The sequence below is a fragment of the Schistocerca americana genome, chromosome 11, assembly GCF_021461395.2.
Source record: "Schistocerca americana isolate TAMUIC-IGC-003095 chromosome 11, iqSchAmer2.1, whole genome shotgun sequence".
NCBI classification, from domain to species: Eukaryota; Metazoa; Arthropoda; class Insecta; order Orthoptera; family Acrididae; genus Schistocerca; species Schistocerca americana.
The window spans coordinates 63,143,017-63,170,376 of NC_060129.1; the positions used below are offsets into that span (position 1 = coordinate 63,143,017).

The 27,360-nt window shown below is 40.9% G+C and overlaps 1 protein-coding gene across 3 annotated transcripts in view; it reads right to left on the reverse strand.

Moving 5' to 3' along the window:
• LOC124554044 (cell division cycle-associated protein 3-like) overlaps positions 1-27,360 on the reverse strand; it is a 112,695-nt gene that overhangs the window by 42,520 nt on the left and 42,815 nt on the right. For all 3 annotated transcript variants that reach the window (XM_047128081.1, XM_047128079.1, XM_047128080.1), the window contains 2 exons: positions 11,648-11,785; positions 4,643-4,759 (listed from right to left, as the gene is read on the reverse strand). In XM_047128081.1, coding sequence (XP_046984037.1) covers positions 4,643-4,759; positions 11,648-11,785 — 255 coding nt within the window. The remainder of the gene's footprint in view (positions 1-4,642; positions 4,760-11,647; positions 11,786-27,360) is intronic.

A 27,360-nucleotide genomic window follows, 5' to 3' on the forward strand; every position in this document is an offset into this window, starting at 1 on the left:
CTCAGCTTCCCCATTGTCTGAAACCACCTTGTTATTCCCTTAACTCTTGTTCTAGTTGTTCCACGACTCTTCCATATAGTATCTTGGGTAAAATCTTGTATGTGCAGTCTAGTAGGAATTCCCATGTAGTTGTCCAGATTGCTCTTACCTTCTTATTGAGTAGTGGTCGGATGATGGCTGTGGTCCAATGTTCAGGGAATTGTTCTGTTATCCAAATTTTTGTTAGAGCCTCATGTATGCAGGTCTTGATTGCGTCACTTGAATATTTTCACATTTCAACAAAAACCTGATCTTCTCCGCATGCCTTATAATTTTTTTCTCATTTGAAGAGACTTTCTGCTTCTTGGGAAGTGGAGGGATCAAATTTGCTAAGTATGGTTTTAATTTGGGTGTATGTCAATTAATAAGAGCTTTTTGGATTCTTCACAATTAAAAAGTTTATTAAATGCTTTTGCCATGATTTCAGCATTTTCTTCATTACTGTTTGCCTTTCTTCCATCATCACCTTTCATTGTTAGCATAGGGGGGCTCATACTGTTGTAGTTATTTCCCAAAGATTTTGTACTAGTTCCTGAAATTGGGTTCGTGGTAATTATCTTCTATAGAGTTTATTATGGCTTTATAGAATCCTCTCTCAATTCTCCTATATTTTGTGTGAATTTTTTGCTTTCATTTTTGAGGTTATGACATTTTCTTCTGTTTTGCGGGTTTGAAACTTTAACTACACTTAGTGTCTTTCTTCATGGAGCCCGCCAAGCATGTTTTTTCTGTGAGTTCAAGGAAGCTAGATTCTCAAGTTGTTTCTAGTGGTTCTTGATCATCAGTTACATTTTAAGTAAGCAGTGGCCCTAACCTATGTCTACTCCTCTTAATATTTTAACAGTGTAGATTTTCCTAAGAAAATTTGTGTCTATACAGGCTAGGTCTAGCTACCACTACCCATTCCTCCAGTCACGAGTGTTTTCTAGTTTTCAGTATATTTGGCTACCTCTTTAAGTATGTCGATTTGAAAATAAAGTTGTGTTCTTTGTGGAGTTCTACAAGTATTTTACCATTCCTGCTTGTAAAGTTACGTAGACTCCCTTTTCCAATTATATCTTATATTTCCTTTTCTCAGCTGGGCACTGAAGTCTCTTAAGAAGATTTGTACATTTTTTTTGTTTTTGTTTTGTTTATTCTGTTCACACTTTGAGAGAATCCCAAAATATGTTTTTGTTAGGTTTTCTTCATTTACAGAAGAATGAGCACTTATAATTGTGCAGGTTTTATTCATTGTTTTAAATGGCAGAGTTGCAATACTTTGTGGTACTATTTGAAAATCAGCCAGTGAATCTATTATTGTAATATTTGCTATAAATACTGTTAAAAATTGCTCATAACTCTGTGGCCTGGTTTCCAGTTATAAATCCTACACCCTCGGGATTCGAATGGGTCCTCTATTGTGTTTCTCATATCTTGGAGTCCTGCTGTTAAAATTTTGTTTCTTTGTTTAACTCATCAGTGAAATTCTTGATTTTTCAAGTAGTGAGTTTATGTTGTGTTCTGCTATATATTTTATTTGTTCACATTGAATCTTCTTTTGTGAGTGTGTGTGCATTGGAGCAATTGAAAACGCTCCAATTCATTGCTATCTTCTAATTGGCTGTAGCATTTCACTGGCTTTCTGGGCAGAATGGTATTTTTTCCTAAAAGACCCTTACATATTCGACTGTCAAAGGTAATGAACCTTAGCTGGAGCTAGCTCCAATTTACAACTACAGTTGTTACCTACAGAGTAGTGTTTAGTTCACGAGAGCTATTTTATTTCACTCAAGCCTACCAGTAAGCTGATCAGCACTCCCTACCTCCCGCCTGGAACACATCGTGTAGGAATATCACCTCTCCTCCTGCTACGGCAACAAGGTAGGCTAGTGTAACAAGAAGAAATATTAAGTCTAACATAAACACACACACACACACACACACACACACACACACACACACACACACACACACACACACACACAGAGTTTTTATCTTGGAAAATGAAATCATCAATTTACCCCAGGAGCTGCAAAAGGAAATAAATGATCAGCGTGATTTAGTTCACAGTGAAACTGACGAACATTTTAAAGCTGTACGTACAAATTCGAGAACAGTATGCGAGGACATCTCTAATACAAAAGAAAGGGTTGAGATACTTGACCGAGATAGGGGATTCTATGAAATTTGGAGTCCTCATACCACCTTACCTGCCTCGGAGGAAAAATTGTAAGAGTTCGTACAAGGAGGGGGGAAAAAAAAAAAAAAAAAAGGGTACAGGAAAGAACTGATTCCTCTTTCACACTTACTTCTACCAGCAAGTCTAATTCCAATTAACAGGATTTGCAGAAAATCTGGGAGAAGTTAGGAAAAAGCATAAAAGGAGCTACGGAAAAAGACTATGGTCTGCCAAAATAGTACAGGAAATCTGAAAGAATTGTTACGACAACTTCAATCAGGGATGGGTACGAACTTTGCAAACCAATTTCCAAAGTTTAAATCAGATGGAGAAGCAGAACATAAATATTTTTACTTGTTTTTTCAGGGCTTTTCTTAAGAACCGGGAAGACCAAAGAAAAATAGATTTGCACCACACAACAGATAACAGTAACAACAAATAAACCAATAACTACAGCAATTTCGAAATAATCACTACAACCATAAAGATTAGATTAGATTAGGTTTTTGTTCCAAGGATCCATGTTGAGGAGATCCTCGTGGATGTGGAACATGTCACTTTTTAAAAAAAAAAAAAAAAAAAAAAAAAAAAAAGGAGAGAGAGAGAGAGAGAGAGAGAGAGAGAGAGAGAGAGAGAGAGAAAGAAAGAAAAACCTGAAATAACAATACTAATAGTATGAATATATACAATACATCATTTGTTTCTGGGCTCCTTTTAAACTGTTCTTTATTTGTAACTAAAGTTTTTATGTTTGCTGGCAAAATATTGAAGATGAGTGTTCCTGAGTAGTGGACACCTTTTTGAACTAAACTAAGTGCTTTTAAGTCCTTGTGCAGATCATTTTTGTTCCTGGTATTGAATGTATGAACTGAGCTGTTTGTTGGAAAAAGAGATATATTATTTAGGACAAATTTCATTAAGGAGTAAATATACTGAGAGGCAGTAGTTAGTATACCCAGTTCTTTGAAGAGGTTTCTACAAGATGTCCGTGAATTTACTCCACAAATAATACGTATTACATGCTTTTGGACTCTGAAAACTTTTGTTTGACTTGAAGAGTTACCCCAAAATATTATACCATATGACATTATGGAATGAAAGTAGGCAAAGTATGCAAGCTTTTTCACTATTATGTTGCCTATGTCTGCTAACACTCGAATTGCAAACACAGACTTGTTAAGGCGTTTCTGCAGTTCTGTGGTGTGCTCTTCCCAACTGAATTTATTATCAAGTTGTAATCCCAGGAATTTAAGACTGTCACCCTCTTCTATCTGCTCTTCTTCGTACTTAATGCATATGCTGGGTGGAAACCTCTTACAGGTTCTGAATTGCACATAGTGAGTCTTTTCGAAGTTTAATGTCAGTGAGTTGGCTTTAAACCATTTATTAATATTCATGAAATCTCATTAGCGGATCTTTCTAGAACTACACTTGACACACTATTATTTATTGCAATACTTGTGTCATCTGCAAACAAAACGAACTCTGCTTCTGGCAGTGTAACTGATGAGAGATCATTAATGTACACAAGAAAAAGCAATGCCCCTAAGATGGATCCCTGTGGGACACCACATGTAATTTCTTCCCATTCTGATGATGACTGATGACTTAATTCACTAGTCTGTTGCACTGACACCCTTTGTTTCCTGTTAGCGAGATATGACTTGAACCATTTTGCAGCACTGCCCATGACACCATAGAATTCTAATTTATTTAAAAAGATGTTGTGGTGTACACAGTCGAATGCCTTTGACAAATCACATAAAATACCTGCTGCTTGTAACTTGTTATTTACTGAATTAAGTACATTTTCACTGTAGGTGTAAATAGCCTTTTCGATATCAGAACCCTTCAGAAATCCAAACTGTGTTCTTGATAATATGTTATTTGTGGTCAGACAGTTGAGAAGCTGCCTGTACATTACTTTTTCTAAAATTTTTGAGAATGCTGGCAAAAGTGAAATCGGTCTGTAGTTTGATGGCATCCCTTTATCCCCTTTCTTGAATAGAGGCTTAACATCTGCATATTTCAGCCAGTCAGGAAATGTCCCAGTTATAATTGACTGGTTAGACAAGTAACTTAGAATTGTACTAAACTCACAAAAATGAACACACAGTCACAGGCTGCCACAATGACGCAGGACAGCAGTCTGTCTTAAACTGTAGAACAATGCTAGTAGGAAGAGTTGTGCGGTGGCAGTGTGAAGGTTTGGCAACTTCAAGTGTTTGCTGCAGCTATAGGTCTTGTGGGACTCAGGAAAATGGTCTGTGTCCCCTATGCGGGCTTCCCCTGTATTACTTCCGCCTTAGCTTTCAATCCTACAGTAATTTTTAACATATTAAGTTAGCAAATACTTATTTGAACACGTTCTGTAATGCTATACTGTAACAACAATAAAACAACTGCAATTTTGAAAACTGAATACTCAATTTGTATTCTTACCTGGGCAGGAGTATCTGAAACGGCAGGCTTTGGAAATTTTTGCCCATCCTCCACATCGGCACACACTTCCACAGCGGCCTCAGCATTGTCGCCCTTGAGCTCCGATGGGCTTTCCACCTACAAGATACCACAATAATACATCACTCACAGGATACGTAATGGGAGCACCTATCACTGATCTTAAATCAGATATAATCAAGGTATCACACAAGTATGACCTGAAGTAACATTGTCGAAGTACTTCAACCACTCTGTGCACCTTTTATACCTCACTAGCGAACCCGGCAATGCTTCGCAATTGCTAAATACACTATGTGATGGAAAGTACCCAGACACCCCCCAAAAAAAAACTTTTTTCATATTAGGTGCACTGTGCTCCCACATACTTCCAGGTACTCCATATCAGCGACCTCAGTAGCCATTAGACATAGTGAGAGACCAGAACGGGGCAGTCGGCGGGACTCACGGACTTCGAACGTGGTCAGGTGATTGGGTGTCACTTGCGTCATACATCTGTACGTGAGATTTTCACACTCCTAAATATCCCTATGTCCACAGTTCCGATGCGATAGTGAAGTGGAAACGTGAAGGGACACGTTGTAGCATTAAACGGGTAGTCGTCCGAGTAGGCCACGAAATCTTTAAGCAATAATCTTGTCGGGATGTCCATTAAAGTCAGATATACTTTCTGTCACGGAAGAGTAGGAGAGTCAAAATAGGTAGTAACGCGTGACATCATCTCAAGTCGAGATTTTTTTTTTGCATGATTTTTTTTCTTCGAAAAAGGTAATAACTTCCGAGTTGGACACGTGCGCAGATAAATTTTAATCGAGTGCGGGTCCTCTTTGATTTTAAAGAATTGATCTAAAACTGATAATGCATAATCTGGACCTGGTTTGGAAAACATTCTAGAGAGCCACGGCCAAACTTTGTTATAAACATATCGCGTGTGGACTTTGAAATAATGGCGCGAAGTGTGAGATACGCGGTAGGCTATCGCACGTTATAGTCACGTGAAGGATTAATTGATACTCCCCATAATTTCTTGACATTAACTTGGTAATAATTATTAAAGAATTATTGGAGGTTATAGTAATCGTTCAATCGTTCTTGGTGCTTACAGTAAATGGGGTTTGATTTACTATTTGAATACGGCATATTTACTGTTTGAATACGACATATATTAATCACGGAATAGTCAGTTGATTGATACGTTGGTTAGCAACCAATAAACATATTGTAATGGAATTACCGGAATGATCATTTCAATCATTGGTGACCACTACACACACACACACACACACACACACACACACACACACACACACACACACACACACACCAGAAAACTGACTACTCTCGTTGTGAATGACATTTGGAACGGATGAGTTTTATTTCAGCTCCTTGGGATATATAAACTTCATCCAAAGTTGGAACTTTGGAAACTGTGTCATGTTCCTTCAATCTAATAGATCGATAAAAATTATAGTCTACACTACAATTTTCACCTTTCGAAAAAGAGAGCACTTACCTTCTTAGAGATAAGTTTCAGCTTCAGTCATTAATCTCCCCAAAATGGAGATGAGGGTGACCATGTCATCGTGATCAACCACATATGTGCCCCTTTCTCCCTCCCTTTTGTCGAAAACCCTGAGATATAGCCGCGGCACGACGAAGGAGGAAGGAAGAGTGTTCGGACAGCAGAGGAGAAAAGAAAAAAACGACGATGACGGAGCAAGAGAGAGAAAGAAGGGGAGGGGACATTACAACGAACAGCACAAAAGCGTACAGGCCGACCTCGTCTGCTGACTGACAGACACCGCTGACAGTTGAAGAGGGGTCGCAATGTATAATAGGCAGACACCTATCCGGACTGTCGCACAAGAATTCCAGACTGCATCAGGATCCACTGCAAGTCCTATGACAGTTAGGTGGGAGGTGAGAAAACTTGGATTTCATTGACGCTCAGTTGCTCATAAGCCACACGTCACGCCGGTAAATGCAAACAACGTATCGCTCGGTTACAAATGAAACCACTGCACACTAAATGCGGTGGCTTCAAATGAGACCACCACCATAAACTTCATTACTTTCCGTGATAGGGCACAAAACAGTTCCTTCCAGCTGGTAAACACAAAGGAACTTGGCAGCAAGAACATGTCCATCTGTTTCTATGTGGATTACTTTTTGTGCTGCAGCGTACACATCGCCTCGATGTGCCATGTACTGGCAGATGTTTCGATTCTGTTGTGTGTTTTTCCACTGGAACAACAAAAATGGTTCAAATGGCTCTGAGCACTATGGGACTCAACTGCTGTGGTCATCAGTCCCCTAGAACTTAGAACTACTTAAACCTAACTAACCTAAGGACATCACACACATCCATGCCCGAGGCAGGATTCGAACCTGCGACCGTGGCAGTCGCACGGTTCCGGACTGCGCGCCTAGAACCGCGAGACCACCGCGGCCGGCCTGGAACAACAGTTTTACACTTTTTGGCACATAGTTCAGATGATGCGCTTGGGCGACCAGGACTGTCTTTGAAAACACTGGATACAAGGCCAACTACAGCACACTGCCGAAATTCCTTTAGCTTTTTCTTTTCATTCTGCTTGGTTAGTCGAAATAATATAAATGCATTTCCAATAGAAATATCAATCGTATACAAAAATAGTCTGAGCCACCAGCATCTAGATTTTCTGTTAATTGCATAGAAACTATTCATTATGTCCGCTTTATCCACACATCCCATGCTCGAATTGTAAGATTTAACTATCTGTGGGCAAGGTATTTTTGTAATTGTGCCATCCTTTTCTTTCTTACCGACTTCTTTCAAAGTTACAGGTGAGTCAATTGTTGATAGTAACGTGACAACACGTTTATCTTTCTATTTCATGAATGCAATCACATCAGAACGAACTGACCAGTCACTTTCTCCTCTTCGCAACTCTTTGTCCGGTTACAGAGGAGGAAGTCCTTTTCTGTGGGCTCTAATGGTACCACAGGCTAGGAAACCATCAAGTTTTAGTGTCTGCAAAAGTGGAACACCAGGAAAAAATTGTCAAAATATATGTGATATCCTTTACCTTCTAAACCTTTACATAAATTTTTTACAATCCTCTCTCCCAAACATTTCTAAACTGCACCATCTCATTTTCCCAGTATATACCTCAAAATTGCAATTATATCCCATTTTGTCAGCTCTGACCCATATCTTGTACCCTCTCTTGATGGGCTTTTGAGGCATATACTGTTTGAATGATATTCGCCCTTTGAATTTCACCATGCATTCTTCAACAGATTGCTCCTTAGTTGGAGCATAACATTCTTTGAACCCTGTCAGTAATTGCTTTATTAGTGGTCGAATTTTATACAATTTGTCACAACATTTATTCCCTTTTTGTGGCATAAGGGCATTGTCATTTACATGTATATGAGATAAAATGCAGCTGAATCTTTTCAATGACATAAGTGAAGAAATGTACTGATCTCTGAGTTCGTTGTGTGATGACCAGCAATCACGATATGCACAAGGTTGTTTGATACCCATTAGAATATTTATAGCCAAAAACACCTTGAGTTAATCTTTTTCAAGAGCTCAGTAATTCTTACCTTTCTGAGTTACATAAAGATTAGTCTGGAATACTATGAATTCCAGCATGTTGTCCCCAAATAGATTTAAAAATAAATAAATAAAAAAATATAAAAAAAATATAAAAAATCAACTGGCAGCATACCTTCACCTTCAGTTTTCCTTTGACACCAACTTCCCCTAAAAAAATTGACAGAATGCATTGTACTGTCATCCCTTGCCCATGTAAAATTCACAGACCTTATTAGTGGCATGTTATCTTCAGAACTGAAACTGTGATCACTGTCATTTTCAGAATTATTATCACTTTCAGAAACAACACTAGATATCACTGGTCTTGGCACCAGTGAATCAAGATCACTGTCTTCAGCCAAAATATCACTTTCATTATCAATGGTACTGTCAATCTCACAGTCCACATCCAAAGGAATTTCTTCTAAAACACAAGCCAGAACTACTTCATCCTTTAATTTGCGAGAAAACATTTCGCGGAAAAAAAAAAAGCTTCTAATACTACCCCTGCAGCCGCAGTGATTTCAAACGAAACCACCAGAGTAAATACGGAAAAAGTACATGATTTTCATTATTGTTGCAATACATATAGCATGTACTTATGTAAGTATTATGAATTTATTCCATGTGTGAAACTTACATTTCAAAGACAAATTCAATCATCAATCAAGAATCAAGAAAAAGAGAACCAGCACACCACAAACAAAAATGGCACTTGTAATTGAATCGCTAACTGCAGCCACATGAGAAATATTGGCGTAAATCAAATTTTCATCGCTAGATGGCAGCACCATCTACGTCCAGAAGCGTGGTTAAGAATGTAGCCACTGTGCTCTTGCCACAAAATCAAATGAAACCACACCGTCACAAAGGGTTAAAGACCACATTTACCAATCTGAAAATTACTTTCAAAAAAATTAAGAAATAAATACAAATAAATAACAAAATAATCCAAGAGGGAGGCCAATGTTGACCGACGTGTGCGAATGTTCATTTACAAGGATATACATCTTCGTTTACATCTATACTCTGCAAATCACCATGAGGTGCATGGCGGAGGGTGTGTCCCATTGTACTGGTTATTAGGGTTTTTTTCTGTTCCATTCACATATGGAGCACAGGAAGAATGACAAGAGTGCCTCTGTGCATGCAGTAATTATTCTAATATTATCTTCATGATTTCTATGTGAGCCATACATAGGCGGTTGTAGTAAATTCCTAGAGTAATCATTAAAAGCCAGTTCTTGAAACTTTGTTCACAGACTTTTTCAGTACAGTTTACATCTACCTTCAAGAGTCTTCCAGCTCAGTTCCTTCAATATCTCTGTGACACTCTCCCATGGATGAAACAAATCCGTGACCATTCGTGCTGCCCTTCTCTGTATATGTTCAATATCCCTTGTTAGTCCTATCTGGTACGAGTCCTACACACTTGCGCAATATTCTAGAACCAGTCGCTCGAGTGATTTGTAAGCAATTTCCTTTGTAGACTAATGCACTTACGCAGTACTCTGCCAATAAACCGAAGTCTACCGAAGTGAACCTTTTGTTATCATTCCATTTCATATCCCTACAAAGTGTTACATCCATGCATTTGAGTTGGTCGATTCTAAAAGTGACTCACTACCATTACAGTCACGGGATACTATGCTGCTTGTTTTTGTGAAGTGCACAATTTTACATTTCTGAACATTTAAAGCAGGTTTCCAATCTCTGTACCATTTTCACGTCTTATTAAGATCTGACAGAATATTTAGGCAGCTTCTTTCAGATAGTACTTCATTAAAGATAACTGCATCAATTGCAAAATACCTGATTTTACTATTAATAATGTCTGCAAATCTTTAATATACAACATTAACATCAAGGATACCAACACACTTCCCTGGGGCATACCCAACGTTACTTCTACATCTGACTATGACTCTCCATGCAAGATAACATGCTACATCCACCCTATCAAAAAGTGCTCAATCCAGTCACAAATTTCACACAAGACCCCATATGATAGTACTTTTGACAATAAGCATAGGTGTGGTATTGACAAAACTGCTTTTCGGAAATCGAGAAACAAGGCATTTATATGGTTGCCTCATCCAAAGCTTTCAGTATGTCATGTGAGAAAGTGCAAGTTGGGTTTAACATGATCAATGTTTTTGAAATCCATGCTGGTTGGCATTGAAAAGGTCATTCTGTTCAAGATACCTCATTATGTTTGGGCTCAGAATATGTTCTAAGATTCTACAACAAAACGATGTCATGTACACTGGACGGTAGTTTTGTGGATCACTTCTACTACCCTTCTAGTACACAGGTGTGACCTTTCCACGAATTGTTTTTTTGTTCAAGGGATCTATGATAGATCATAGTTAGACAAGGGACTAACTCAGCTGCAAATTCAGGATAGAATCTGACAGGGATACTGTTGGGCCTTGGAGCTACATTCAATTTTAACAATTTCAGCTGTTTCCCCAACACCACTGACACTAATACTTACTCCATTCATCTTTTCATTGGTATAACGATTAAATTGGGGCTATTGTCCTACGTTTTCCTTTGTAAAGGAACATTTGAAATTGGATTGAAGAATTTCAGCTTCTGCTACCCTCAGTTTCAATTCCAGTCTCATTCACTAGGGACTCAACATTAACTTTGGTGGCACTAACAGCTTGTTTGTACAACCAGAATTTTTCTGGTTTCTGTGAAGGATCACTTGACAATATTCTGCTACGATAGTCCTTGAACGCACCACATGTTGCTCTCTTGACAACCAAATGTATTTCATTCAGTATCTGTCTGTCTATTGACCTACACTTTGTTTTACACGTATTATGCAGTAATCTCTGATTCTTCAGAATTTCTTTTTTTACAGCGAGTGTATACTATGGAGGGTCCCTTCCATTATGGACTGTTCTTCTGAGTACTATCCACTGCATTGTACTGTAAGGAACTGGGGACCTAGAAATGACGGCGAGGCTTCGTCCCCGCCGAAGCCCGCAGTGGTACACAACCCCACAACAGGCTACAGCAGTCCACTCACCCCACCACCGCCCCACACCAAACCCAGGGTTATTGTGCAGTTTTTCTCAGAAAAAAATGACACGAAACAATCCCTTATATGTGAGCTGTAAGATACTATTTTTAGCAAAAATGCAGATGATTTTGTCTGTATAAAAAATATGAAACAATGTGACTGACACTACTCCAGAGATGTGGAGTCAGTAAGAAGATCAACACAGTGTGTCATCGTAAGGTTTTATAAGGAAGGGAATTGCGACAACTTGTTTATCAGTACGGTTTTTGCTTCCACACACAAAAAATCTTACCATTTACATTATGTCAGTTTGAGTACAAGTCAAGTAACAGCTGGATTATTAGTGTTCAATTTCCAATTTCCTCACCAAAATAGGGGTTCTCGGTATGCCGGCAGTGGCGGACCTGGGATCATCCAACTGCCTTCTATGTTGGTGGTTATCATCCACTGTCTCTACATCTGCCTCAGCAGACACGTGGCTGAGTGCGGCCGATTTGAACAGCACCTGAAATCCACATATTACACAGTTATATCAGACTGCTCATAAGTGATGGGAAAAATGACAAATAACAAACACAGATAAAAATTATTGTTCTTTATTTGTGTAACAATAATGAAATATAAAACACTCGGATGATATCTTTGTCTCATTAGAGATATAATTAAACCCTCTCGCACGCGACACCTCGTTAAGTTTCTGTACACGGTACGGTATGCACTGCACATGCACAGGGGATTACAAAGCAACTGCGGCTTTCCAACAGCCACTGATGTCACAGGCTCGTGACAAATTCACACGTGGCTGATGTTCTGCTCCGCAGAAGTGACACATTGAGCAGTAGGAGACACTGGTCCTCAAACCACAGCGTACACACAAGAGGCACAAAGCTGTCGAGTACTAGCTGCACGCGTGACTCAAGTGTGGTGCTTGACCAACACAGCTCAGACACTGCGACATCTAATCACATGCGGGCCTATGGGGTATCGTCTCAGTTGTGCGACTGGATTCGTGATTTCCTGTCAGGAAGGTCGCAGTTCGTAGTAGTAGACGGCAAATCATCGAGTAAAACTGAAGTGATATCAGGTGTTCCCCAGGGAAGCGTCCTGGGACCTCCGCTGTTCCTGATCTATATAAATGGCCTGGGTGACAATCTGAGCAGTTCTCTTAGGTTGTTCGCAAATGATGCTGTAATTTACCGTCTAGTAAGGTCATCCGAAGACCAGTATCAGTTGCAAAGCCATTTAGAAAAGATTGCTGTATGGTGTGGCAGTTGATGCTAAATAACAAGAAGTGTGAGGTGATCCACATGAGTTCCAAAAGAAATCCGTTGGAATTCGATTACTCGATAAATAGTACAATTCTCAAGGCTGTCAATTTAACTAAGTATCTGGGTGTTAAAATTACGAACAACTTCGGTTGGAAAGACCACATAGATAATATCATGAGGTAAGCGAGCCAAAGGTTGCGTTTCATTGGCAGGACACTTAGAAGGTGCAACAAGTCCACTAAAGAGACAGCTTGCACTACACTCGTTCGTCCTCTGTTAGAATATTGCTGCGCGGTGTGGGATCCTTACCAGCTGGGAATGACGGAGGACATCGAAAGGGTGCAAAAAAGGGCAGCTCGTTTTGTATTATGACATAATAGGGGGGAGAATGTAGCAGATATGATACGCAAGTTGGAATGGAAGTCATTAAAGCAAAGACGTTTTTCGTCACGGCGAGATCTATTTACGAAATTTCAGTCACCAACTTGCTCTTCCGAATGCGAAAATATTTTGTTGAGCCCAACCTACATAGGTAGGAATGATCATCAAAATAAAATAAGAGCTCGAACAGAGAGGTTTAGGTGTTCGTTTTTCCCGCACACTATTCGGGAGTGGAATGGTAGAGAGATAGTATGATTGTGGCTTGATGAACCCTCTGCCAAGCACTTAAATGTGAATTGCAGAGTAATCATGTAGATGTAGATATGACATGTCTTACAGAATTCACACCACACAGTCACATAAAGTGACTACAACTGCTCTTCATGCATATCACACAGTTTAACAGTATCCGAAATTTGGCAATTCTGTGCATTCACTGCACCCTCTAACTTTAACTGTGCCTCATCTCCCCAGAGAATATTGCCCGGCCACATGTCATCAACTGCAATCCGTGCCAGAAACTGAAAAGCAAATTCTGTGCTGCTGTGGATGATGTGATTTCAACTGATACACCATCTGGGTCTTGTACTGGTACCATTACAAAACAGACAGCAAAAGTTTCTGTACTGCTTACTATAGGGTGGGCAATTCTTGCGACACTGCACAAGCATTAGCTGCATGATCAGTAACAGCTACAGCAATCTCATCAATAACTTCCACCAGGATAGAGCATCTTCCGCTTTTAGATCACATGCCGAGCTCAACCACGTTTTCAAATTTTGTCAACGTCACCTTTAAATCATCTAACGACGTTGGGCCTCACATCGGACATCTGTCTCTCAATGCAGCTTTGTAATTACTGCCGTTCACATAAAACAGTTTCACTAACAGCATACGGCCTCTCTTCTTCATAGTCGTACTGTTCTCTCACGTTATGGCTTCTCAAACAACAGCGTGGAAGTCATACCGTCATACAAACAGTGTCCAGTGCCAGATTTACACTTTGTGACCACAACTGGGACTAACTTCTCACCAGTGGAAATCAGGTCTGTATTAATACATTAGCATATCTATCCAGTTTCACTGCACTTTAATTATAACCACCTGATATTTTTGTTGCTTTTAAATTAATTTCAGGACAATCATTATTTTCAAAAGAAGTTTATTGGATTTTGGAAAATTTGCCATTGTGAGACAGCTACAACTGTTGTGTACCGCATCACTTTTGATAAAGCAATGTGTACTCCGACGCCTATCAAGCCGACAAATAACGATTGTGTCAGTGAAAAAAGGGAATCCACAGTTTCAACAATACGTTGTTGACACGGCAGCTAAACAACGTGAACACAGGGTTCTTAGTCTTCCACCATACCACTGCCACTTCGACATCATCGAAACGATTTTTGTACGGATCAAACATTACATGGCAACAAATGACAAAAACTTCACTGTGACAGAAATGCAAAAACCGCTAACAAAAGCAGCAGCACAAGTAGCGGCAGAGAATTGTCATTAAAGAAGCAAGGAAAGTGGTGAGTCTAGCAAGCAGTATCAAAAATATAATTATATCCTCGGGCAATTCCAGTGACTTTTTACCTAGACACTGTCGTTATGTCTTCTAGTCTGTGAAAGTCACTGAACTATATGGCATTTACCTCTGCTATAATTTGTGTTTTTTGTATGCATTTCACATTTTTCAGTGTCACATTGAACCAAAACGACATTTGACACGTATGTGAAACTTGAGGTCATTTGCTAAAAAATGGCACACCTGCAAATTCTGTGAGTTCTCAATAAATTTCTATATCATTCCAGAGTTGCAAAATCATTTTTGACTCACCCTGTCAATATTCAATGAGCATCAACAAATACAAATCAGTACAATGACTGAGTAGTTAGCACTACTGATCAGTCATTGTAGTGTTTTATAATTATCACCACACCCATTGGTTGCACGTGTCGTGGCAATGCCCCGAGTCCTCGACTATACTTGCAAACTCGTGTATTTGCTCCCCTTTCTATGCTGATCATCCACTTGTACCCTACAACAGACTCAACGGTGAGTTTTCGGTTAAATGGACAGCAGTGGAGTCTCGCAAGTTGAGGCTCAGAGTGTACGAAAATGATTAATTTGTAGATGACGTCATAGGAACTGTTGAGTTTAAAGCAGGTATTTAGAGCTCATTTCTGATCTTTAGTGCATATCCCATACCATTTTCTGCCTTGTTTTCTATCAATAAATGTGTTTTGTTCTTTAATTTTATTTATGATTTACTACACATTGTCCAGCACTACTACTTTTGTTACGAGATGCATTTTTGCAGTCAAGAAAAGCTACTGGACTGTATTTTCTTCCCACGCCCAGGTTCCCGGGTTCGATTCCCGGCGGGGTCAGGGATTTTCTCTGCCTCGTGATGACTGGGTGTTGTGTGATGTTCTTAGGTTAGTTAAGTTTAAGTAGTTGTAAGTTCTAGGAGACTGATGACCATAGCTGTTAAGTCCCATAGGGCTCAGAGCCATTTGGACCATTTTTGTATTTTCTTTATTCTCAGTCAGTATTGTGTGCTACTGCTACTTACTTTATAATACGTCATTCCTGGCACACTAATCACTTTGGCTCAAGTACAGCCATTAAGGTGCCTGCCCTAAGAGCTGTGGCTTTTGTCTTTAGCTCAGGCTTGTAATTTCTCTTGGGCCACAAACCTGGAACAACACGATCCAGTTGTTGCCGACAGGGATGTTGTTAATACTTTTTCTGAGTGGTGTTCAGTTCTGTTCAAGCACAAACATCGATAGAAGAACCCGAGACAGAAGCTGACAGGCTAATTGTCAACAAGATGTTTATTCATATCAGTATCCCAAAATACCAGCAAACTGTTTCAACATTTAGATTCTGAACACGAGTTGCATCTACTGAAAATTTGAATACAAAAGAATGGAAATGTAAGCATTGTAGTGGAAAAATTGAGACACTTTATGTCGACATCAAGTGCTTTGCAAATTCGTCGTAATATCTGTGAGTATATAGCAGTATAAACTGCACATTATGCAACAGTTCACTTCAGATGCTTTCTTTCTCACCATACTTAACCCTATATTTTTTAATATTTCAGACAGTTTAGCATCACATTAATTACTTCAAACAGCAAACAGAGAAATGTCAATTTTTCACAGATGTAGTTGGAAATGAAGAAATGTTAACACACTTGTACCTATCTTCTAAACTGACAATCAGCCTGATACAAGATTTGCTACTTCACTTTGAATAAATGATTTAATTGATGCCTGCAAAGTTCTTTTTGATACGCATACTCAATGATAGTTTCTAAAAAGAGGCAATAAGTACGTGGAAAATTCAGTATTGAAATGTTGCAACACTGTAGGGCTAACACGCTCATAAACACTGTGTGTTAAATAGTCCAGTCAACGAAGGCAAATGAGGGAAAAAATTTGCTAAATGACAAATTTTTGAACAGTGTTAGGATGTATATCATGAACAACATACTACAAATACAGACACGGCTGTGGTGTGAGCGTGGGGGTGGGGACACCTGTAAAGGTCACTTTTCTAGGTTTTTCTCGAACGTCTCGAACTATGCAGCATCCATTGAAAATGTTCCCTGGTAAAAAATTAACCTACATTAACCCATTAGCATCATGTGTTGCCATATGGCAACGTTTGTAACACTTTATTAAAATCGTTGATTCCGCGACACCAAAGAAGCGAGTGTTGACAGCACTGGATTCCATTCCGCAAGACTGTAAAGATCACTACACTGCAACAGTTTTAACAATACATTTAAATTCTGCGGTGTAAGCAGTGTTGGAAGTCGTCGTTTGCTGAATGACGAAGAAAAATGGAGTGTAAGTTCGAGTAAGTATGTTTTACACAATAACTTACGATATATAATTTGGTTTTTTAGTATGGTTGTGCTTTAAATACTCAAATATATATTCTTTGGAGGCTACTGCTTGCTGTGAAATAAATTACGTTCATTTAGGCCGTTTGAACGTCGGAGTTGCCATATGGCAACGCTAGGCGCTTGTACTCAGTAAAAGGACAAATTTTCTCTGTTTTGTTTTAGAAGAGGTTTCTCACTTGCTGAGGTGCTGGAGATTCTTTATAATGACAATATTGAAGGTGATGCGTTTATTGAGCCCCACCACATCCGAATGTAGACACAGATGAAGATTCAGGAAATTAACATGTTGGCGGGTAAGTATGCCTCTCTTTGGTTTGTAATTGTTTGTATACTGATGCCGACTTTATTATGATTTGCTATTTAATTTCTTATTTTTACAGATTATTAGACAACCTGTCCTCTCGCCAACTACGAGCTAATGCTGAAATAAGGATGCCAAATAACGAAAGGATTGGTGTCGATTACGAGCACTGTAATTCGCCGGCACCATCAATGCATACTGAACAAGATCCAATTGTACCTGAAACAGCTACATGTCCAAATATACCAGAGCCATCTGTATCTGAGGTAAGAAACCAAACTATTTCTCAGCTTGATTTCAAGAGAGAAGTAGCAACAGCGTACTTGCAAGGACACCAAGCTTTACCAAAAGGAGCCAGGAGACCTGCATGAAGGGCATGTTCTGACAGCCGCATATTGGATTCAATTAGGTTTGATAAGACTGGCCACCTCGTCCAGCACACGGAAGGAAAGAAGAAGAAAAGTGTGCACAGAAGGACTGTAAATCTATTGTGAGAACAATGTGTTCAAAGTGTAATGTGGGATTGTGTATTGACTATTTTATTCCATTTCATGTAAAATGCTGAGTTCAAGGTTTGATTTTTGATTATTAATTGTACTGTGTTATAAAGTATCAATTGTACGATGAAGACTGAATAATAAATTTGCACAAAACTTGTATATGTAATAAGAAATTTCAATAACCTACTTATTTTAGTTGAAGTTGTAATCCATATAAATTTAGGTAGTGAAAGCGCCTATCATTGCCATATGGCAACATCAAATATCTCGCTAATGGCGGTAATGACTTTCGTCAAAACAACTCTGTTGTGTAATTGATGCCTTGTACACACATAATAATGCATTAAAAAAAAAAAATCATGAAAAAATTAATTCCAGCACTAATGGGTTAAATTTCTTACAAGGAGGGTACTAATCATTTTTGTCTTGAATTAATGGTTTCCACATTCCAGGGGCTGAAAGTACCACAAATTATTAAAAATAGTATTTTAATGGCATAAAATTAATGTATATTGTTAAATAATGTGGTTTAAGAACAAATTTTACATGTTTGTACCACATGTAAGAGTAGCAGAGCTGTATTAGGGGGTCAACTGTGTTCTGGTGGGGTGACAGGCTGGGAAGATAGTGTGAGAGAAGGTAGGTAACCAGATTATGGTCGTGCGCTTCCCTCATTTATAGGTCTAAAAATTTAAGAGCGAGCATGCAATTCCCCATTCTCTCCACCATACTACATCACAAAAAGCAACTACAGGGTGTTATATTGACACTTCCGCAGCTCATCTCACAAAAATGAAATGAAATGATTGTGTGGCATTGTTGGCCGGGAGGCTCCATGCGGGGAAGTTCGGCCTCTGTATTGCAACTCCTTTTTTTAGTTGACGCCACTTCGGCGACTTGCGAGTCAATGATGATGATGCGATCATCTCACAAATCACTGTTGACACAGTGGGCACACATGCCCAGGATGTTTATGTTGCACAAAGTGCGACTGACTCTACACGGAATACCGATATCAATTACTAACAGTATTAATACAAATAACAGATATGGACAGAAACTATGTAAATCTCTGCACACTGTTCTACAATGTTAGAAGGAAATTGATTCTTAATGATAAAGTACAGAAGCTTTAGGGTTCTTCCACAAATTGTAACACCAGCCATCCCTCCCCCAATCTTGCTGCTGCTGCTCGCTTTTCAGTTTACAGACAGACTATACCTCACCACAATTTCCTGTCCATCTCTCTTGTGAGAGTTAGACAAAATGTTTGTGTTCATGTTTATATGGTGGCATTATTTTCAGTTTGTTGAATATTTATTTGCAGGTGTTACACGAGCCATTATGTAAAAAAGCTCAATAGCTGGAGCTGTCAATGTGTACTGTGCTGAAGAGCGAAACCCCAGTGTGACACGCTGGCAATATTTATTCGACATTGTCGCTTTCACTGTCTCTACTATCAATGGCTGCGATGCTTTTTGCAGCTCTCCCAACATCTGAAGACGACCAGAGGCTGAAACTGGCTCCCTTTGCAAAAGAAGCATGTCACATAGGCCTTAAGAAAATTCAGATATTTCAACCCTAAGTCAAGCAACGCATTACAGCAGCTTACTGTTCTAGAGTAAACATGATTAGTCCTATTCCAACATACATATTGACAACCACCTTACCATATATATACTATTGATGTACAGTAAGTGGTTCCACTCAGTGCAATGCCCGCTTCTGTGAGGAGACTGTCAATGGAACTAGTGCAAAAGGCATCAATAGCCAGATGCACCCCACAATGGCGAAAAGGATGAAGTATTTTCAGAGTGGAAGGAGCCGCTGAGCCATAAACCTGACTACCATAATCGTCTGGACAAGATGAGAACAGTAACAGAGTGTATACACAGAAAAAAAATTACCAGGTTTTTACCTGATATCCCATTTAAAAAATACACCTTTTCCGTGCTACGTGACAGTAGGTTTTCCGTAGATTTTCCCCTTGGAACTGTAAAACTTATCAATTCTTTGAGTAGCTAACGTTTCATACACTGGCGTAGAACTTGCCAGGAAAAAAAAAATTTCTTATTACAAAGTATAAATTTGAATTGCACCAAACACAGGACATTAGTTTCTGGAGTGTTGAAATATAGATTGCGATGTCCTTTTGTAAGCCAGTCGTATCTCATGCCACGTGATTGCGCCAGCCGATGACAGCAGATATTCAGTGCATAGGACATGTGTTATAGTCAGCCAATAGCAAGATTACTGTTAGTTACGTAGTGCGAACACACAAAGAGGAAAAGTTAATGGTTTACATTAATGCACAAGGTATAGTTACAAGGAAAGCTAAGCTTTCATACATAATATTGGTCTCTAAGATTAATAAGCTACAAGAGAAGCTAAGCTTCCACGTGTAATATGGAATTTTTGTGTGTGATATACGCAAATATATACATCTTTAAGATACATCACACAAATGTGCCAGTAAATTTAAAATGATGCCATAAATGTCTGGTCTTCCTGGCTCAAAATTCTCATAAGTGGCTGGTCCTCAAAGTATTCAGTTTTAAAGGCTCTGTGATTTAAGAAATTTATCCCACTTTCTCACACGTTAACAAAATTCATCTTGTGTAAAAAGAAATTTACTTGAAAGCAACACTTTTCGAACCACAGTTCGCAATATTATCCCGAGACTGTTAGTAATAGGTTCAATTTAGCAGTTGCCAAAGAGTGCCAGAAAACAAGCATTATTGCACTTGCGCAGCTACAGTGGTGTAGGACGTCTGTAGGTTCGTATGTATAAAGCACTAAGGGAGCTTACGTTATGCCACAAAAAAAAACAGGACATCAGAGGATACTCCAAGTGCATCGGAATTTCGTAAACCATACTAAAATGCATAAGTCGGCTTTAAGTTCAAATTGGTTTTTTCTACATTCACAATGAAGTAAGTCCCCTCTGATATTAAGCTTTCCAGTGTGGGTTAATTTTCTTGGAGTACCAGTACTGTACTCTCTCATATTTGGTTCATAATTATGGCATAATGGCAAAAGATGAAAATGTGGACTTGAAATTCAGCAAACAGTTGCAACTAGCCAATACTGTAGAATGAAACACTTCGTTTCAAATAAATTGATTGCCTCAGTTGAAAGATTAATAAAGCCAAATTTTTTTTTAGCAAACTGACAAAAACAGCTTCATTGCTGTGCAAGGCAATTAATGCTTGATTATTAACTTGGAAATAAAATGAAATCAGAAAACTGGAACTAATAATATATTTTGTCCTCCTTAATTAAGTGAATGTATTTTAATTCACTTGATAGCTTCCGGCCACAGAAATCCATTTTCTTTTCATTTGGTGTGGGAGCTGTAAACTAAGAGGAAACAGTGAAATCATATAATGCAAACATGGGTCGCATGGAGACTAACCCCCTCCCCACAACAACTCAGACAATTCTGTGTATAATGAGATTTTCACTCTGCAGCAGAGTGCACGCTGATATGAAACTTCATAGCAGATTAAAACTGTGTGCCGGACCGAGACTCGAATTCAGGACCTTTGTCTTTTGTGGGCAAGTGCTCTACAAACTGAGCTACCCAAGCACAACTCACACCCTGTCCTCACAGCTTTACTTCTGCCAGTACCTCGTCTCCTACCTTCCAAACTGTGAGAAAGGGGCATGAGTTGTGCTTGGGTAGCTCAGTTGGTAGAGCACTTGCCCACGAAAGGCAAAGGTCCCGAGTTCGAGTCTTGGTCAGGTACACAGTTTTAATCTGCCAGGAAGTTTCAACTCTGTGCATGCGCGAATCTGGCAGCTAGGGCACATAAGAAAATTTCTCATTGGCATCTGGCTGCTACTGCCGATACAGTTAACAGCCACACTTCAAGTAGCAGGAAGCGGGAGAAGGTACTGCTGATACGCGAGCTGACTGCGCATGCACACCAGCCCACTGGCAACTGGTCAAATGAACCTAACGTAAACAGTTGTGACGTCACACTCATAGAAAGCAGTTTATTGTTACGAAATATTACATAGTATTCACCCCAAGGCCATTGACATATTTGTGCAGTTTACAGACGCTTGTGCGTGCACGGTGTTTTATTGGTGTAAATGGCCACTAAAGTTTTATTTTTTTTTCTCTCTCGTTTATATTTTACTGCTGCAGTATCACTCTCCAGTACCAGGGCACAGTAACATTCCTTGCTATAGAATCAATTCTTACCAGTCAAAATTACAAAAATTTAACTGGAAGCTAAAACACTGAAAAATTCCTGGGATTCCGAAAAATTCCTGGGTTTCTCCCTGTTTTCCCCCACATGAAAAAATTCCCAGATTTTTCCCGGACAGTATACACCCCTTGTAAAGATGGAGAAAAGTAGCACAGTCTGCACCCCAAGATGTGTGGGCCAGGAGGCGGAGACATTTATCTTCCTCACGCATGTAGTCTTCATATGGGGCCTAAGGGGCAGTCACATCAGCTTTTTATCAAAACTAAGGCCCAGAAAATGGGACTGTGCTGCAACATCCAGGAGCTGGTTGCCTGAATGCAGGTCTGGATCAGGGTGTACTGTGGGTTGATGACACAAATGCATAACCCACATTTTGGAGGGAGAAAACTGGAAGCCAGGGAGGCCTGTCAGACGGTCAGATGACACCTCGGAGCTGGCGCTAAGCAGATTGTACCAAGTGAGAGTGGCACCAGATGCAAAAATCGTCGACATACAACGTCGGGGTAAGCAGAGGCCCAACAGAAGCTGCAAGCCCATTGATGATTACCAGGAAGAGTGTGACACATAACATAGAACCCTGTGGGACACTGTTCTCCAAAATCTGAGAAGTGCTGAGTGAAATGATGATTTGAGTTGAGGGGGCGCTCGCCATCATGGTCATCAGCGCCCTGAGGAAAAGTCAACATGCAAAACTCATGGGTGGGGACAAAGGATGTCCCCACATGCAGAGCAGTTTATAACGTCTTAAACTCTGCCACCCTTCCCCACCAGTTTAGGGATGAGGCCTGACCGTTCACAAAATTTCATCACTCTTGTAACACTGGTATTGGTCTCTGCGAGGACGGTGGGCAAATCACCAGCAAGACCGAGGGCTGCCCTAATATCAGTATAGAGGACACAAGTAGCCGCAATATGCTGAACTGAAAGTGGCACGCCATAACTTCATAGAATGGTGGATTCTCCTGCCGGAGGAGGAAGTCGTGTGTGAAAGGGCTATGCCCGATGCACAGTCTGGTAAGCAAAACCTCCTTCCAGCGGCAAGGCTGACAAAGTCTGCCAAACCTCTGTGTTCGATCTGAGCGACTGCAGTTTGTTGTCTGTCACCGGCAACCATTCAGTCTCCCACTGACGCATGATGCATCTGTCAGAAAATGAGATGATGACATGCAACGCTGAGTGAAACGCCAACTCAAATCCGGAACAGCAGGTGGGATAAAAACTCTCAGATAAATATCTGAAGCATGCTGCGAAAGCCGGTCATGGAGGGTGACAAATGTGATGGCACCAAGTCGTGTCGTACGTCTTATGCCCTTTTACAAGAATGACATTTGTGGCGCGTATCTATTGCAGCATCCCTGGCAGTACTCTGATACACTTTTTTCGAATGGTCGTGTGTGTGTGTGTGTGTGTGTGTGTGTGTGTGTGTGTGTGTGTGTGTGTGTGTGTGCGTGTGTGTGTAATATATCTAAAAACAAAGATGATGTAACTTACGAAACAAAAGCATTGGCATGTTGACACACACACACACACACACACACACACACACACACACACACACACACAAAAAATTCAAGCTTTCGCAACCCAAGGTTGCCACGAAGACCTAGACTGTAGAGAAGGGACCGTTTGATGTGGAATGGGTGGCAGCTGTCATAATGGAGAACTGTTGCTTTTCTTGGTGGGTTTGATATGGACGGACGTGTGAAGCTGGCCATTGGACAGATGGAGGTCAACGTCAAGGAAAGTAGCATGGGATTTAGAGTAGGACCAGGTGAATCTGATGGAACCAAAGGACTTGAGGTTGGAGAGGAAATTCTGGAGTTCCAGAGCCACTTCCTCATCCCTTCAAACCCAGAACCTCCCACAGAAGAACCCCAAAGGTGCCCCACTTGTGACAGGATACTTTCCAGCACTGGATCAGACTCTGAATGTGGCTCTCCAGCAGGGATAAGACTTCCTCAAATCCTACCCTGAAATGAGATCCATCCTTCACGAAATCCTCCCCACTCCACCAAGAGTGTCTTTCCGCCGTCCACCTAACCTTCGTAACCTCTTAGTTCATCCCTATGAAATCCCCAAACCACCTTCCCTGCCCTCTGGCTCCTACCCTTGTAACCGACCCTGGTGTAAAACCTGTCCCATGCACCCTCCCACCACCACCTACTCCAGTCCTGTAACCCGGAAGGTGTACACGATCAAAGGCAGAGCCACGTGTGAAAGCACCCACGTGATTTACCAACTGACCTGCCTACACTGTGAAGCATTCTATGTGGGAATGACTAGCAACAAACTGTCCATTCGCATGAATAGACACAGGCAGACAGTGTTTGTTGGTAATGAGGATCACCCTGTGGCTAAACATGCCTTGGTGCACGGCCAGCACATCTTGGCACAGTGTTACAGCGTTAGGGTTATCTGGATACTTCCCACTAACACCAACCTCTCAGAACTCCAGAGATGGGAACTTGCCCTTCAGTATATCCTCTCTTCTCGTTATCCGCCAGGCCTCAACCTCCGCTAATTTCAAGTTGCCGCCACTCATACCTCACCTGTCTTTCAACATCTTTGCCTCTTTACTTCCGCCTCGACTCACGTCTCTGCCCAAACTCTTTGCCTTTACAAATGTCTGCTTGTGTCTGTGTATGTGCGGATGTGTGTGTGTGTGTGTGTGTGTGTGTGTGTGTGTGTGTGTGTGTGTGTGTGTGTGTGTGGGCGCGCGCGCGCGACTATATACCTGTCCCTTTTTCCCCCTAAGGAAGTCTTTCCGCTCCCGGGATTGGAATGACTCTTTACCCTCTCCCTTAAAACCCACATCCTTTCGTCTTTCCCTCTCCTTCCCTCTTTCCTGATGAAGCAACCGTTTGTTGCGAAAGCTTGAATTTTGTGTGTATGTTTGTGTGTCTATCGACCTGCCAGCGCTTTTGTTTGGTAAGTCTCATCATCTTTGTTTTTAGATATATTTTTCCGACGTGGAATGTTTCCCTGTATTACACACACACACACACACACACACACACACACACACACACACACACACACATATCCATCCACACAGATACAGACACAAGCAGACATATTTAAAGACAAAGAGTTTGGGCAGAGATGTCAGACGAGGCGGAAGTGCAGACGCAAAGATGTTGTTGAATGACAGGTATGAGTGGCGGCAACTTGAAATTAGTGGAGATTGAGGCCTGGTGGGTAACGGGAAGAGAGGATATATTGAAGAGCAAGTTCCCATCTCCGGAGTTCTGATAGGTTGGTGTTGGTGGGAAGTATCCAGATAACCCGGACGGTTTAACACTGTGCCAAGATGTGCTGGCCGTGCACCAAGGCATGCTTAGCCACAGGGTGATTCTCATTACCAACAAACACTGTCTGCCTGTGTCCATTCATGCGAATGGACAGTTTGTTGCTGGTCATTCCCACATAGAATGCATCACAGTGTAGGCAGGTCAGTTGGTAAATCACGTGGGTGCTTTCACACGTGGCTCTGCCTTTGATCGTGTATACCTTCCACCGTTTCTAGTTCAATAACAGCTGCTTTCACGTATTAAACAACCATTTCGGCTAGTTCTAATAACTTTCACTTTATTTCCACTTCCGTTTTTCGCACATCACTGATCATTTTTAGCCGCTCTCCACAGGTTTTAACGTCATCATTTCTTCGTCAGACAATTGTTAGCCCCATTTTCGTAATCTTTCATCACAACACCACTCCTTTTAATACGTTTACACGTTTTTTCGAAATTTTCCCGAATTTCTCCATCCTTTAACGTGTTTTAGTGGCAACACAACCACCTAACCTTTATGCACATCGTTGTCTACCAACCCAAGTTCACCACATGATCAACTTAATGAACACTTTTTCGCCTTTTTTCATACCAGATCTCCAGTTGCTTTCTAGTTCACCTGTACCTCTCCCCATATATTTTTATCTTTCATTTTCATTTCAACCTCATGTTACACTTTCCACCTTCTAATACCATGTCACCCTCACAACACCCCCACAATGACCCCATTAAGTTTTATTTACATTCCTTCCGCAAACATGCCCTCGCCCTAGCCAGATTACGCTCCCATATTTTATTTTCTCAGGCTTGTCTGACATTTGGCATTACCCCCAAAGGCCTCACACTTAAAGTTCCCATCTCTGGCTGCAACCCTTCTTTCCATCAGTCCCTATACCAGTTCCTAACTGAACAATCCATTGCCCTCACCCACCTAATACTTCACCTACACATCAACTCAGCCAACGAACACACCTGTCAACTCCTATCCTTAATAAAAGTCCTCAATCTTTCCTCTCCCACATCCACACCGGCTGTTCAGAGCATCCTCCTACAGGCCAACCGCAAATTAGAACAGCATGCCACCCTCCACCTCAAAAAACTATCCAATCTCCTGGTTTCCCACCTCCGGAAAGGCAACTCACTCACCCTTCACAGCCTTTCCAGCAAACCTCAACCTCCTCTCATTGTACACAAACCCAGTCTCTCCCATCTACTCAATCTCCCACTTCCAGCTCCACTCCCTCCAAAACCTCAAAATTCCAATCAACGCAATCTGGAACCACAAGACTCTAATTCAGTAGTTAACCTTTCCTCCAAACCTCTCTCCCAATCCAAAACCTCTGTCCTACCCAAAGGCCCCACCTTCAGCCCCACTCCCAGATTCAACCAAACAGCCCTCGTCAAAGATTTACTGTCCTACACTCGTACTCTCTGCTGGAAGTATCACCTTGCCATGAAGAAAAATGATCCTAATCCTACTCCTAATGATCCAACTCCCCAAGACACTATCCAAATTGAAACCTGCCTGGAACAGTTCCATCCTCCGTCACAGCGGGACCCACCTCCTCTTCCTCAAAATCACCCTCTCCAAACCTTCCAGGAATTTCTCACTTCCAGCCTTGCCTCTCAGTCTTTCTTGAAAAACCTTAATCCTACTCCCAACATGACCACTGCTGAAGCCCAAGCTGGTTCCACGACCGTGGTGCTTGATCGTCAGGAGTATGTGGCTGAGGGACTGCGTCAGCTTTCAGACAACACAACATACAAAGTTCACCAAGGTAATCCCATTCCTGATGTCCAGGCGGAGCTTCAAGGAATGCTCAGAACCTTAGGCCCCCTACAAAACCTTTCACCTGACTCCATCAACCTCCTGACCCTACCGACACCCCGCACCCCTACCTTCTTCCCAAAATTAGTAAACCCAACCATCCCGGCCGCCCCATTGTAGCTGGTTACCAAGCCCCCCGGAGCGTATCTCTGCCTACGTAGATCAACACCTTCAACCCACTACATGCAGTCTCCCATCCTTCATCAAAGACACCAACCACTTTCTCGAACGCCTGGAATCCTTACCCAATCTGTTACCCCTGGAAAGCATCCTTGTAACCATTGATGCCACTTCCTTATACACAAATATTCCGCACGTCCAGGGCCTCGCTGCGATGGAGCACTTCCTTTCACGCCGACCACCTGCCACCCA